Here is a 16,613-nt window from a genome sequence, read left to right on the forward strand (position 1 = left end):
CCTCCAGGTTTCAAAATGATTTGTTTTTTGGTTTGAGTGTCGATGTGGGGATCTGCCAGTTGGACCAAAGCGACTTTGTTTCGATCGAAAAAGCGTTTGGTTTGATGAGGAATCTGAATGATTCCTTGGAGTAACTGACGTGCCGTCACCGTGAACCATCGTAAGACTTTTTTGAGACTAGCTTCTAAGACAGGAGCTCGTGTTTGTGGATTTTTTTCTCGACTGATGCCATACAAGGCACGAATCAATTTGACGGGAAGATGCGACTGAAGGGACGTCATGTTCACACTGTGTGAGACAGACGAAAAAGGGTCTGAGGTTTTTATAGATTTTTTTATGGGGAGTGAAATGAAGTCGAGGACGGAGACGTGTACAGGACAGGCCCTCCGTCTTGGCACCAGTGGTGAAACAAGTGGGTACGAAATCGCAAATCCTCGGGGGTGGTAGGTTTCAAATCGACGAGTAAATAGGCGTGTGTCGTTTGAGTGGCATCGTCGTACGCCTGAGTCAGCCAAGGCGTTCCTAACTGTTTGGCTAAGACTTGCACTTGCGATTTATCTCGAGGGCTTTTAAACAAGACTGATGGTGCGATGGGCTTTACTTTGTTGAAACAAATTTTGGGTGATGTAAATGACACTGGCATTACGGTGATGCCCTTTGCGCGTGAACCACAGTTTAATTTCTTCTTCGTCTTCTCCTAACATGTCGTCGAAAATGACCAAATGGGTTTGACGGGAGTCAGAGACGATGCCGTCGTCTTCTTTAGGAATGCCTTCCACAAACACGATGGAATCGCCTTGACTTTCTCGCAAGAGGTTGTACGCCGATTGCCACTCTTTGTAACACCACACGATCCGTTGAGGTGGCCGATCGATCAAATGATGTTTATGTTCGATCAAACGTTTGACGAATTCGGTTTTGCCTGAACCGCTAGGTCCAGCAATGAGCATGTTAAAGGGATGGCGAAGATACAAAGCCTCCCAACTGGCACGATCTAAGTGTTCGTCGATGACTTTGACAGTAGAGGAAGAGGGAGCAGAGACAGCAGAGGTAGCCATAGTGTGAGAAATGTCACTTGTGACACGAAAACAAACAAGACAAGAGTTTATATACTTTTTCAGAACACGTTTATTGAATGTTTTTTTTCAAACATGAATACGAAAGACAAAAATACATAAAAGCCAAAGGCTTAAGTACAAGGATAAAAGGCACATGATAACTATGAACGTGGAATAAACACAAGTGTCTGTACAACATGTTTTGGGTAATGTTCTAACCAGTTCTATAGTAGGGGGTAAGGTCACACAAGTGTCCTCCCGAAAGGATCTTTCAGGTCTGTCCACGACAGTCCTGTCCTGGGTGACGGGTTCTTCTGGCACCGTCACTAACACGGGTTGAAAAGTAACTTTTTTCCTTGAACAACTCTCGTGCATACTGGGCCACTTCTTGGGTCCAAGCCTCAAAACCCCATTCTTTCCAGGCACGGACATCTGTCCAATGGGGATGTAAGTCACAAGCTACACACACATCGTCATACACGTCTTGGGTAGCTAAAAGTTGACGAATCTTTTTTTCCTGTTGAGGTCGAGAAGTATCCAGATGAAAACGCAAGGCTTTGAGCAAAAGGAGTTTTTCGTGACCATTTAAGGCCATTGAGGTGGTAAGTACTGATCGTAAAGAGTCCACAAAGAATCGGCTGGTAAACGAAATCCCAGAAAACAAGTCACTAAGACACACACCACTTGTCGTCCCAAATTGAATGGATACAGTTCTTGTAATAATTGATGGTAATGATCCACGGTTTGAATATGGTCATTGAGTACCTTCCACGGAATCTGTTCAATGATATGTGACATAATCCGTGGCATGGCAACTTGATTTTATAGTGTCTTTGTTTCGGAAGCAATAAAGGTAATTTCTAACCAAACATGTTCGTTCTCCAGTAGGGAATTTAAATGTTACATACTGTAACTGAAACGTCAGAGTTTGTCTAGATGTTTCGTCTTTTTCTAAGCAGATTCCATGTAACAAATGTTGGTAATCCTTTAACTCGTCTTCCTCAATACGTTGCAGTAAGTGAATCTCGAAGTAACCAAAATTACGAACGTCTGGTCCATCATCATTCACAAACTGAAAGTGTTCAACAAGGTCTGACCACTGAAAAAATTTCTGACGAATCAGTCCTCTTATACCATTCAGGTACCAGTGGTTAAAGATCTGGTGACGTAACGGATGCAATTGTTCTTTACGTTTCACTTGTATTTTGACCAGCTCTCGGTAGATCCTTTCTCTCAACTCCTCAGGCAAGCCCAAAATGTTCTCTTGTAAAGTATCCATAAGTATATACACTGTTTTTGGAATCGTTGGGTGGTGGCCAATAGCCTCGTTTAACTTTGTGCCTAATGTAATATCCACTCATAATCAGTCTTCTTGTCCTTTGGAACAGAGCATAATTTAAAAACGGATGAATCACTTTGCGTTTGCGTTTCACTTGTATTTTGATCAGTTCTCGGTAAATGCGTCCTCTCAACTCCACAGGCAAAGCACGAATGTTCTCTAGCAAAGTATCCATGAATAGGTCATACTAAATCCTCTTTGGTCTGACACAAGAAATGTACTGTTTGCACAAACATGGTTTTACTTCAGTGTCGAATTTGAATCGTTCAGTCACTAATTTGCACATTACAATTCGTTCAGAAGTTTCCTCTTTCACCAAGTTGACATTGTGTTCAAGATGTTGGTAATTCGTTAACTCTTCCTCTGGAATTCGATGCAGTACGTTTACAATGTAGGTAGAATCGTCCATACCAAACCAATCCTTTTTAAAACTAGAGGATCGTTGATTAATGTCTGTCCGATGGAACACTTTCAATTGAATCAATCCTTGTATAGCCTTCAGGTACTAGTGGTTCAAACACCGGTGAGGTAACGGATGCAATTGTTCTTTACGTTTCACTTGTATTTTAACCAGTTCTCGATAAATGCGTTCTCTCAACTCCACAGGCAAAGCACGAATGTTCTCTTGTAAAGTATCCATCAATAGATTATGGTAAGAAGTTACTTCAATGTCTCGGTCCCACTAAGGGTAAGTAATGACAATTCGGTGACCATCGAGCATGTTCAATGTAGGCCGAATCTTGCGGTTCCCAGTGGTGAAGTGACACACCGCAACTGAAGCACTTGACTTTATCTCCTTCGCCCAAGTAGAAAAATCCGGCTCTGGCTAATTCTTCGGGGGTCGGTCCTCCCAGATACTTAGGCCATTTTCCTTTGAACGATTGAAGACGATTTTCAAAGTCGCAGTATTCCGACAAACGCACAGGAAACGAATATTCGTCTTTCACAGGTTCGTTTCGATGAGGGTTGGGTGACATGAACAGGAGTTTCCTCAGGGCTGGATGACATCCGTAAGGGGGTAGACGTGAAGGTGAACATTCCCCTTTAAAACGAAACTCAGTAAAATGTCCAAGAGGACGAGCGACATCACTTTCGCATCCCACAGGTTTGACACGCACAGCATCACTTTCCATCATAGGGGTAGGGACACTAAAGTTCCCATGATGCTTTACGCCATCGCTCAGGTCACAAGGTACAGCATCGTATCCATCGCAAGGCTCACAATCGCATTCCACTTCCGAAGTCTCACACTTGAATTGTGCCTTTCTAAACAACTTGTTTCGTGTTTCTCTGAAAGTATTCATCTTGTTCGCTCGGTCTTGGTAGTCCCAATGAACTATTGATCTTGCCTAGGGTTCCTTTTATATACAGACCAATACCGACGTGTCCATACGGTAAGGTGAAATGATTGGGAAGTCGCACTCGCTTCTGGTACACGATTTGATAGACTTTTTCCAAGGGTCGACTGACGATGTGGTGAGTGGGTAAACGTACAATCTTGTTCGGTTGATAGGTGGTCACTTTAAAGTTTGCATCCTCTCCCGACTGCAAGGCTTCTTTCAATACGCCAAAGTTGACCACTCGACTGGTACGATAATTCAGAGTCAGTCCTTTCACTTTGCACGTCGTGTGCACTTCTCCTTGTTTGTCACGGTATTCGTAGCCGTAATTTTTGGGACCGCCACTGACGAAACTTAGAATCTTGTCGTCGGGATGCTCGTCTGTCCAGGCTCCTAAACGGTCTCCTTCGACGTCAGGGTGATGTTGAATCGGGTGATGGATGTAAATGCAACTGTCCGTGTCAAAGTACAGGACACGTTCCCCTAACAGTTCTAAAGCTTCGTACAAGTTTAAGCGAGCATGAGCTGTCACGTAAGCCGCAATGATGACATTTCCAAAAGGGTCGTCTTGTACAAAGTCCAGATCTTCTTCGTAATTGACCAAGATTAAATCCTCTCGAACGACGTCTACGTGTTTCATGTATTTGGTTTTGTCGTGAATCATCTGGAAGTAGCGGGAAGGTTCTGTCAAATATTCCGTCTTGGGTAAACACGGTCGTTGTGCCATTTTACCCCACAAGCAATTTAACATCACTTTGGCAAACGATCGCCTGCCTTCGTTTTTTTCGATGTGGTCTAAAGAGATGCCTTCTTGTTCGTAGTATTTCTCTTTGAATTGTATTTGGTCTTCGGGAGTGTGACACCAGGAAGGATAGCCGCTGGCTTCTTGCTTCAGTTTCAAAAAGGCATCCACGTAGTCAGCGAAAATGCCTTTCTGACTGGGATCACCCTTGTGGTATTGTTGTGTCTTGGGAAAGTGGCAAATTTCGTACACTTCTAACAGTTGGTATCCCATGTCCAGAGCTTTGAACAATTCTACGCTGACCCAGGTTCCCGTCAAGGCCCGTTCTTCCTGGCTGTGCTGACAAGGCTGATCTTGGTTGCACGTTTCGGCACAAGTACGGCACAAGGGAAACATCAGTTTGCCTTGACAATGGTGAGGTAAGACGGGATGGTATAGGTTCGTGGGAGGCAAAACTTTACACTTGATCAAGCCTTCGTATTGTCGAATGTTTTTCAGGTCGATGTGTTCCGTCAGCAATTACGGGTGCCCTACAGGAAAGCGACAATATTTGCACACGTAGGGATAGAGCGAACACACGTCCAAGTATTTGATTTCTTCTCCTTTCTCTTCGTCGGCTTGGTACAGCAAACAGGTGGCATTGGTCCTTCCTCCGTACAAACTATCCCTCGGGTTCAGCGGGTCCATGAACTGGTAACTTTCCACGAGGCGTTTAAACTCGGGATCGGTTTTCAAACGGTGATCGTACTCGTCTTCCCACATTTCCACCACTTGGTATCCTTGCTGTTCTAACTTTAGGCGTCGCTGACAAGTGTCCTGGTACAAGTCTTCCATGGTTCGTTGTAAAAACTGATTTTTAGTGCCACGGTCAGGGTAACAGACGGGACATCCGTGAAATAAGCAACCGTTAAACTCGTACACGATCTTGGGGTTTTCTAAGTCCCAGCCATCGACCGAATACGTTCCGATGGTCTTTTCGCCCCCTCCGTTGCGGGCATGCTGAATCGACTTGTCTTCCTTGTCGCACAAGTAATGTAACCAGCGTAGGGCTTTGACCGAGTATTGGCGCTTGACAAAGTGGGTCGTTTGAGGGCTGATGACAGCCACGGTGTTTTCAGGCATGAATCGTTGTCGATACACTAAGGAACACGCTTTGGCAATGGTGCAAGCTTCTTTCAAAGGATCGACCCCTCCGTGTTCCATGAACAGTTCTCGAAATTTTCCACAGCAACGCCGTAAAATGTCCACGTCGGAACGACAATACTTTAGCATTTCTTCCTGAAAGTCGAAAGGGTCCGAGGCGTGAGCCTGGTACCAAGCGTAGAAAGCTTCTCGTTGTTCGGTACGCATGTTGTCGAGGTCGTAATAGTGAGCCTCAGGCAAATGGGGTAGAACGGCATGTTGATTGGCTTCCGTATTGAAAAAGTGTCGAAAGTACCCTTTAGCCATTTCTGTCATTCCAAACGTTTTAGGCATTCGACTCAAAGGCATGGCCAAATAGCTCATCGAATCTTTAAACTGTACTTGTCCCACTTGCATGAAAATGATTTTGGCTCCGTTCAAAGTTACTTTAGGACGTTCGGTGCCTTGTTCCGTATAGTATCTGAGAAGAAACTGTCCATCGCATCCGGAGAAATTGTGAGCCATCACTGTGGCATGACAATGACAATCTCCGTAACGTTCGATGTCCTCTTGGCTCCACGTCTTGTCTACGGGGTCTAAGACCCATTGGGCAAAATCGGCTAACGTGTTCGGTCCCCGAAAGATTTTTTCACGCCCTCCGGGAATCTTGCTGCAGTGAGGGCAATGACTGAAGATAGGTTCTTGAATGCACTTCTCGCACGCTCGATGAGCCACGCAGAAATTAGGAATGTGAATGCCGGTCTCTTGCATGCATTCGAAATCGAAAAAGATGAAATTGCCTTTCTTCTTGTGACCATCCTCTTTCTCTGGTGGGGGTTGGTATTTTTGCACGTAACATTGGTGTTCCAAGTCCACGATGTGGTGACAAATGTGACATTTTTTCTTTCCTGAACATACGTGTGCCTTGGTATTATTGGTACGTATGACTTGTCCACACGTAGGGCACAATCTCAGGAGTTGACAAGCACATTTCTTCTGTGAACCTTGCGTTTTCAGATGTTATTGGTAACAAGTAGGGCTGACAAACGTGCGCAGACAAGTTGAACAAGGCACTGGTTCTTCGCTCAGACAGGGTAAAGAGGCCAAACATCCTGAGCATTTCAATCCACAATGCTTGTGTTGCTCTCGATTATTATAACCATGGTCACATTTCTCACAGTAATAACTGTATCCCAGGAATCCGGTGATACTGGTAATGGTATCGAAATGGTCATCGTGATAATAAACATGAATGTATTTTCCGTCCTTAAAATGTTGGCCTCGAAACAACAGAGGCCCACGCATTTCTTGAGGGTGCACTTTTAAGGTGTATCGTGGAGCTAGGGCATCTTGCAATTTTTGCATCTCAGGAATGCCACAGGGTGTGTCTTTGGACAGGCCAGCTTGTTGCAACAGGAGTTCTGCTTCGTTTCGTTGTTTGGCTCGATCGGATCGTTGAATAGTTTTCCAGGTTCTTTTCCATTCTACCGTGTCGTTCTTGTTGGCATAGGTTCGTCCCACCACGATGGCACGGGCTAAACACATCTGGTCATGAGGGTTGTGAATTCGGACGAGACTCTTTTTGGTGTTGCGAAGGTCGTCCACCAATAACATCTTTTTGCGTCCAGTCCCTTGAGGAGGAGAGACGTGGGTCATGTCCAGTGTGGCTTTACCATCGGTGATGTCAAACTGATCATTAGATTGTTGTACGTGTTGAATCTTGTCCATGACTTTGGAAGCAGTCAATTCTGCAGGGGTGCTAAACTCGATCCAAACAGGGGATTTCAAACCGTCGTGTTGTATGGAAAGTCTCAAGCGATCGTCTTCTTTGGGTTGACATTGTCGCTTGAGTGCAGTGAGCAAAGAATCCCACACCCCAGTGATAAACACTTCTGCTTTCTCTAACGGCACTTCAGCCTTGAAATCTTTAAACTTCACCGTGTATTTGTAAGCCGTGGTTCTAAATTTTCTAGAGGAGCGCTTTTCCGTCTCTCGAATGGAATAGTATTTTTCTGGGTTGACTAAGGGTGGTGAACTTGGTTTAGAGGTTTCAAATTCTGGTTCACTCATGTCCTCTTCAAAATCACTGGCATGAATTTGTGCCAAGATTTCAGCCCTGGTACGAGGCGATAGATCACGTTTCTGCCTCTTACTTTCTTCTTCTTTCTTCTCGAATGAATAGGATCGTTTCATCTTGAGTGAAAAACGTCAAATGACTCAAGTTTAAACACCATAGACTAATTTATAGTCATGGCAGACCAGCGTATATAAAAGGGTGTGTGTCTTGTCCTTTCACTATTCATTTCACTCTCAAGCCGAGCACAACGATGGAAGAGACTAACCAAATCGAACGTTTCGTCAGAGCTTTGCGAGGGGTCATTAGAAAATTCTCTTCAGACCAGCCCACGGACTACTCTCCTTCCTTTCGAGATAAAAGTCAAGATACTTGCTATATCTGTCAGAAGAAAGGGCATTGGTCTTCAGAGTGTCCAGACCGTCAAAAAAGAAACAAAACAGGGGCTAAAAAGGACAAAAGTAAAGATACCTGTTATTATTGTAAAGAAAAAGGACATTGGTCTCCAGATTGCCCAAAAAAGAAACAAGAGGAATCAGAAAAAAAGAGGAATTCTTCAGAAGAAGAGAGGGATTCTTCAGAGGAAGAAAAGGATTCTTCAGAGGAAGAGATGGATTCTTCAGAGGAAGAAGAGGAAGAAAGAAGACAATTCTATTTACAAGAGGCAAAGAAACAGGAGAAGAAAAGAAGAAGGGAAGAAAATGAGGAAAAAAGGTGAAGAAATTCAAAAAACAGAGAGACTAAATAAGGAGAAACAAGAAGTCAATGAACTTTTAATTAAAGTGTTCCGTTGTGAATTGTGAATTGGATTGTAAAAAAATGGATAAAAGAATAAATTAATGATATAAGGTAAGTGTCTTTGAGTTATGATTTTAAAATAAGAAGCTACACTCACGCACTCATACACAGACACGTACTAGAGGGGTAAAATGGGTGGGGTTTTGTTTGAGTTATTGGCAAATTGAAATTGTATTTCTTTTCGAGAAATGTGGGTGGCCCTGAAAAGGGCCTTTTATTGGTGTAGGGGTGAGTTTAAGCAATCAACTTTAACTGCCTTAAGCCTTTGCCACGGCCAAGCCCTACTTCTGGACTGCGTAATGTTGATGATGATTGGGTTGAAATCACTAAGGGTGGTACGGTAGGCTTAGTCACAGGGTTGACGTGTTTAGCTCGGGAAGGTCGTATTCTCTTCGGTCGTAATAAAGAAGTCTGATACATTTGTTTCAGACTTCTTAACTCCGCTAAAATGTCCAACAGTACCGTGACCGTTTGATTTTCACCCTCTTGTTTCTTTGCTGCTGCTACTTCTTCTTGCTGTTGTTTTTTTCTTACCTCTTCTTCTTGCTGCTGTTGCTGTAGGAGAAAAGCTTGTTCCGCTTCCTTTTGTCGTTGTATAAATTTCTCCATTTCTTCTTTCTGTTTCTGTCTAAAATTCTCCACTTGCGGTAATGAAGAAGGTAACGAAGGTTCCGGAACAAATTCTTGCGAGGAGAGAAAATCCACAAAATCCAAATTCACCTCTTCTGAAAGTAAGTCCGGGTTCCCTTGGGCAGTCTCCCCTGTTGGTGCACCCCAATGGATCGTTTTCTGAGTTTCCGTCATGTTGAATCACTGTCGCATAGATTGACTGTACACAAGCGCTAGCAAATCTATATAGACTACGTGACGTCACAGACTGCTCTCTTGGATTGGATGCGGGCTGACTGAATTTTGTAACGCGTGTTTGGATTGGTGAATGAACTCAATCCGTTTCAATCCTACCTCTACCTATAAATAAGCGCAGTTCACTGCATTGATTCACCTGTTCTCGTCGCTTCAAGATGTGGACCACAGTTGAGTCATCCACCCTTGTGTCTTCCATGATGTTTAGGACGGACATGCTCATGTATGTCCGATCCAAGTGGACCGTTGTCCACGGGACAAACACCAGCCTGTGGATACGTAGGATCTACGTTGAAAGACAAGGATGCCTGAAAAGAGTGCTGATTTACGGACCAACAGTAAGACGCAGCCTAAGGACAAGAAGAAGACCAATGCGGTGCCCTTTATGTTAATGAATACATTAACATAAACCCAAAGGCCCTTTTCAGGGCCAGCCATATTTCTCGAAAAGAGAATGACTTTTCAATTGCCTACCCCTTTTTTTTTAAAAAAAATTTTTATAAAAAAAAAATCCCATATTCAATTCCCTTGTACGTAAAGTGACCCACGATTTATTCCCATGTTAAATTCCCCTTGTCGTTAGACAGACCCACACTATAGTTCCATGCTAAATTCCCCTTGTCGCTAGAGTGACCCACGATTTATTCCCATGTTAATTTCCCTTGTCGCTAATCTGACCCACGATTTTTCGCCATGTTAAATTTCCATTGTCGCTAATCTGACCCGGGGGGGAGTCTGTAATGCTAATTCCCATTGTCGTTAATGTGCCCCCCTTCACTACTAATGTCCTATACACGGTTCATGTTGATACCTGAAATCTATATGCAATATCTTGCAATGTCCTTGACACAGATGATGTTGATACCTGAAATCTATATGCAATATCTTGCAAGGGGAGGTTGAGCTTAAGTCTCATTAGTGTCATTATCATTTTTTCAAACTTTCCAACTTCTAATCCTCTACTGGTTGGAATATATAGAGCAACACATTCAAGCCGGGTCACCAGGGTCATGTAGCTCTGTATTTCAGTCTAATATTTAACTTTATCATCATTATCACAAAATGAGTCCTGATTCATTTTGTAGCTGCTTAATTCATCTTTTAGCAGTGTATTTTCAGTAATCAGGTGTTGCATGTCACTGTCAACTACACCCTGGCTAATGGAGTTAGTTTTTGGTGTCAGTTCTTGATCTGATTCCATCTTTCCCTTTACTGTAAAAGAACAAATAGAATTGCCCCTGTGATCAGCAGATTTATCCCCTTCCTGGGCAAAAGATGTTTCATGAAAATGCTGCAAATCCAGCAACACTTTAGCTATGTCATGTTCTTCTCTGGTCTTCTGTCTGTGTTGCATTCGGTTGTACCTGTAATTTAAAAATGTTTCAGCCTGAAGCTCTATCAAACAGAATATATGAGAGTACAATCAGGGGTGTAGTGCTGTGGGAATGGTGTTCCCTTCTCTCTCTAGCATTACGCCACTGATTATACTACATATCAGCTTTTTTAAAAACACATTTAAGGAATTCATAGGAAAGGCAGCTGTTTCTTTAATAAATGGAGTATATGGTATCTTAAATATTAACAACGTAATTAATATTAAAAAAGTAAAACCTTAGTAAATACATATTATTAAAAAAGTTCTTATTCGGTTATGAATACAATGTACGGTATTAAACTGAGTGACATTGGTCAAACTGAGGAAATGATACAATATATAAGGGAAACTTTTTTGACAGGTGAGAAAAAAATCCAAATTTGTAAAGGAACAGGAGACTGTTTAACAATACTGTAAATATCGTCGGATGCACATATTTATCGTAACTTAGGCCGTAGACATATTCAGAAAACAATTACCATGAATTGTCCGTCAATCTATCTTGTCTTTCTTCTTCGTCATCTTCATCTGCAACTTCGGATTCGTCGGTATTGTAAATATAGGGTTCAAACTGGTACGGATTAATTTGGGTGCCGGCAGCCGCTTCTACACCATTATCAGAATCTTCCGAGCTTATTAAATCCCCATCTTCGAATGGCGAAGACCCGCAGGACAGTGACAATTCACTTCCTTCAAAATCGCAGCTTTCTGAAGACTTTTCCATAATAAAACGATACCAAGTCGGCCTTTGTTTACAATAAGTGTTCAAAATGTGACGTCACGCTTTGTTTTCACTAAATGCCAGAAGTGGTCGGCGGTTGCATTCGGTTATTATTGTAAACAGGTGCAAACGCGATATTAGGTAGGCTCCCACGGTTATTACTGAAATTGTTTCAATCGGATTTTTGTACATTCGTATTTTGAATATCTATTCTCTTTCACCATGAAATAAACTGAACAAATGTAGATACACTGTTATGGCACTTTAAAGTATTCGCTTGCTCTCCTTCAAATTTATTCACAACAGGTATAGTGTAAAATTTACGTTTCACGGAATCGTCTGCACGGTTTGTACAACCTTTACCCAGCATGTATTAACCACTGTGCGACTGCAAATTCTATTCAGTGATGAACAGCCCCGCAAAACAAAATCATTGACCCACAAAATGGCGGATGACTTTACCGTGCCCATATGTTATGACGTTATATGATAACTCTGTATTCACGGCGACATAGAACTACATCCTGCTAATGTGTTTGTTATTATACTGATTTATCTAATACATATAGGTACTTACGGTACTGTTGCTTTCTCAGTTTTGACGTCCACTTATAAGTATTGCGATTTAAAACATTTTGGGATGATGGATCGCTGTCACAAACGTTTCTATTTTTCTATCGATGTCGGTTTAACAGTTCTCTCTCTCTCTCTCTCTCTGTCTCTCTCTGTCTCTCTCTCTCTCTCTCTCTCTCTTACACACACACACACACACACACACACACACACAAAAGTGTTAATAGTGGTATCCTACCCACAAGGCTATATTTTTTGAAAATGTTGTATTACTTTAATCATAGTTAATCAAGCAAATTAATATGTTTTATACAAACTTAATAGGGTCCCGAGTGGCCGAGTGGTCTAAAGCGCTTTCCGTCACGGATCACTGCCATCTCACCTGTGTCTACATGGGTTCGAGTCTCGGGATCGGCCAATGTGGAAAAGTGAGAAAGCTTGCTGGTAGCATCTCGTGGGTCGGTGGTTCTTTCCCGGGTTTTCCCGGGTTCTTCATCCACCATTAATATTGGCCGCCATGTATAGCCTATCTTGTGCTGAAAAATGGCGTTAAACCCTATAACAAAAACAACAACAACAAACTTAGTAAGGACCGCTCCGGTGGCCTAGTGGTTAGAGCGTCCGCCTCGGATGCGGGAGGTCGTGGGTTCGATCCCCGGCCGAGTCATACCAGAGACTTAAAAAGTGGTACTAACAGCTGCCTCGCTTGGCGTTCAGCATTAAGAGGTTAGTGTTAGGACTGGTCGGCCTGGTGTCAGGATAATGTGACTGGGTGGGACATCATGCTACATGTCTGCGGCATGATGCCCCAGTGCTAGGAATCACTATAAACTGCCATATTGCAGATATCGTAGCGATATGACTGAAAAATTGTTAAAGCTACTTTAAAAATCAAAATCACATCACATCACAAACTTAGTAAGAAAATGAAATATGATTTAGGTGTCAGATTAATTAGTAGCATAAACAATTATCTTGTTTATGGCCTCAGTTTCCTAAATAATAAATCTAGACAGCAATTTTAAAGGTTCTTTTGAATAATGGCGCCTTATCATCAATAATAAGTAGCGAACCGTGATGTATTGATAATGCAATTTTCACCTCCACAGTTTTCGTCAAGAAAAAAAAATCGTTAGAAATTCCATTTGACACAAACACCTGGTCTGAGACAAATTAGATATCCAATATGTGTAACCACGCTGAAGATTATAGTAGTTGAACATCACATTTATTTACAAATGATTTAACCTGTCAAAACATGCTTTAAAGTGATATGTATATGCAACCCTTTTGATGCCATAAATTACATTGTAAAGGAAATTAATTCAACATCGGCTAAACCTATGGTTTAGTTGGTCCAACTTTTACAAAACGTTTCTACTGTGTACGCCAGGGCATCTCACATTTTCAGGACTGGATGTTGGGAAACTAAAATACAAACGTAACATGCAACTTATATTCTGAAATAATAGATCGATCGTTTTGAATAAATATCAGAGAAACTCGCCCTCATTTCTCTCTGTTAAATTTTACTGAGGGCCTATTATGTGAACTGAATGCAGATATTTGCTCCATTTAAGAAGTTTTCTAAAACTGTGAAGGACCTGGTTGTATTCGACTTATTAAAATATCTTATGGTTGCCTTCATATCTTCTTATCCTTTCAATTCCTTTCCAGTCTAATTCCGGACACGTTGGAACTAAAGGGTATGGAAGACTGTGAAGTTACGCCTCCGATGATGTGTCAGATACTTTATTTCTAAAACTGGTGAGATTTATTTACGACTACTCTAAGGTCACCGCAAATGTAATAGGCATAATCACTGAACTGACAGCAAAGCTGAATAGTCTAGAATCTAGACTCTAGATAATACCCTTGAAGGTCTACTAGTTCACTCATACGACTTTCGTTTATGTGATACATTTAACCATCTAGAAGTGAATTGTAAAGTTATTTTGTCAAATACCTCATCATCAGTGATAATAATGACTGCAAAACATCGACTTTTTATCACTGCAGGCAGCACGCTCCTAGCAGATTTTGCGCTCGTAATTTCCGTAAGACAAAGCGGAAGTGACGCAGTGTAGGGAACAGTGCTTTCTTATTTTCATTGTAGTTGCGTTCACTGGTTAGAGCCGTTTGTGAAACAAAAAGGTAAAAAGGTGTATTGTTGGAGGTTGTAACAATACTACTCGAGAAGGAATGAGTTGCATTAATTTCTTACTAATCCGGATTAAGCAGATACGAACGAAAAGAAAAGACTGAGATGAGCTGACCAGTGACAGGCGAAATAGTCAAGTTGTCTGTAGTGATCATTTCAGAGAAGACGATTTCTATCCCGCCTATAAAATTAAACAGTCGCTTGGGATTAAGACCAGCAAACGATTCCTGCCAAGTGCAGTGTTTTCTTGCCAGATAAGTCTGAATCGGTTCACACTAGATAAAAAATAAACAACGGTACCAGCCTAACAATATGTAATATGAGAAGGACTTTTCAAAAGCGAGAGCAACAAGGGTAAAAGGTTTATAGATTTTATCATGCTATATTATTAGTTGTCAACCCCTACACTCTTATGCCTAGCAAAAAAAAAAAAAAAAAAAAAAAAAAAAATGGGAGAGGGTAGTTTTAGTGAGAGGATGTTTGCAAATCATAACAGGTTCAAGCCTACCCAAATATAAATACGAATCCTGCTTTATCATGATCTGTGTGTGCCTGTATATGTGTTTGCCACCCTCACATCCCACTATCTTTTGCCCTTCACCCAGAACAACTCAAATGGATGCCCATGCTTGTTTCCTGTCTGCTGCAGTGATAAAATGTCGATGTTTTGCAGTCTTTATTATCAATAATAATAATGACAAATTTCAAGTTGTCTTCTCTTGCTAACATGGTAAGAATAGTTGATTTATTGATTGTGTTTAATTGTAAAGGCTAATTAGCGTTACGGTACTGGGATTAAATTACCTTCCTTGCGTCAATGGATGCTGGTATTGGTCGGATTTAAACCAACAACCCATTGATTATGAGTATGAAAGGTAATGTTTATTCGACTATTTTGTGGCCATTTTAGGTACGGGGATTTTAAGTCAGGGCAAGTGATTTTTTTCTGATCAATATACATCCATTCAGTCATATGACAGTAAGATTGTTGCGGTCATTTGTTTGTATATGAACACGCAAGTAATTATTGTTTAATCTCAAAACGATCTACCCATTACCTCTGGAACTTCAGAGTTATGCATAAGAGAAACTCTAAAACTCTTGAAATTGCAATAGTGGTAAGAACACAGTACTCTCCATAGGTTGTTTACTTATTTAATAATGAGAAGTTACAATGAGTATTATTTAAGGATTATACAGTTTCCCATATATACAAATAAAGTCAAATAGAAAAGTGAAAATGAATTCACATCAGAAAGAATCATCTCCAACAATACTGGTACTTGACCTTAAGGTTATTATGAAGACTTACGGTGAATTTTCATAATATAAAGCAGAAAGCTGGAGGAAGAGTCTTTATCGCTATACAGCCTACAAGTTAATTGATAATCTTTTAGCGGCCATTACATACAGGAAGCATAAATGTTAGTATATTTTCCTCTTTTCTTTATTAGGTATTAAACCAAAACTGTTTTGATATGACCTGCTTGCTACGGTTTATTTAATACCGTTTGAAACACAAACCAAAGAAAGGGTATCTTCTTAGTTTCTACCTACTGATAACTCCGTAATGTCTGTATTATTCTGGAAAGGCGACTCAGAATCTTGTGTAATAGCCGACGTCTTTTCAAATGCATATTTCCTAGACTTGCACATGAAAAATAAGGATACACACTATATTACGTGATAGAAAATAGACACGTGTAACATCGTCGCATGGACCACTAGTTAGTGGAAGATATTTTTCCTACAAGCAAGTAAATCTTGACCTCATATTCAGTTTAACAGTTGATAGGTTATACACACTTCTTGTAGTAGATAATAATATCAACAAAAAGCTTTTATCTAATACTACAATTACTTGAAATTGTTCTAGGTTATCCTTCGTATTTACAGATATAGTTCACATGAATACAATACACTACTATTTGAGTTGTGATTTTGATGTTTTCAAGTAATTTATATGTGCTGTGTGTTCTTTTTTTATGGCTTTAATGCAATGGAAAAATAGCAAAGGCAGTAGCAATCACATTCTTGGGTTATATAAATTTGAACTTTAAACATTGTTTCAATAGTTACCGCAGTTATGAATAAATTTTTTTTATAGAAAAAAGAGGTAGTAGCACATGACGTGGTTCTGAAAATTAAATCAAACAAAGCAACTATATTGTCAAGACGTCAATTCATAGAACACAGATCTTGTTGAAGTAGATATGCCAGAAACCGGCCCCATGTCTATCTTGTTTTCATTGTTATAGTTTCCTGAGTTCAGTACATCTGCAAGCAAAAATATATGACTTGCAGTGCGTAATGAAGGACGCAGACGACATTATGTTCAACGAATAGAATCGACGAATGAATACACAGCAACTTGCTCATTTTAAACGCGACACCTCTGTTTGAAACGAGAAAATGGAAAATATATTAACTCAGACAAGTAACGTCC

General features: G+C 41.0%; 1 protein-coding gene across 1 annotated transcript; it reads right to left on the reverse strand.

The window, feature by feature from the left end:
• Positions 1 to 10,367: 10,367 nt before the first annotated feature.
• On the reverse strand, positions 10,368 to 11,789 carry LOC149805655 (uncharacterized). The gene is made up of 2 exons (XM_089934552.1): positions 11,192 to 11,789; positions 10,368 to 10,701 (listed from the first exon to the last, which is right to left on the reverse strand). Exons 1-2 carry the CDS (start codon positions 11,434 to 11,436, stop codon positions 10,368 to 10,370), a joined length of 579 nt encoding a protein of 192 aa, XP_089790678.1. The 5' UTR covers positions 11,437 to 11,789.
• Between the last annotated feature and the right edge of the window lie 4,824 nt (positions 11,790 to 16,613).

Source organism: Sinohyriopsis cumingii, chromosome 2 (assembly GCF_028554795.1).
Source record: "Sinohyriopsis cumingii isolate HCF-2022 chromosome 2, ASM2855479v2, whole genome shotgun sequence".
In the NCBI taxonomy this organism is placed as follows: domain Eukaryota; kingdom Metazoa; phylum Mollusca; class Bivalvia; order Unionida; family Unionidae; genus Sinohyriopsis; species Sinohyriopsis cumingii.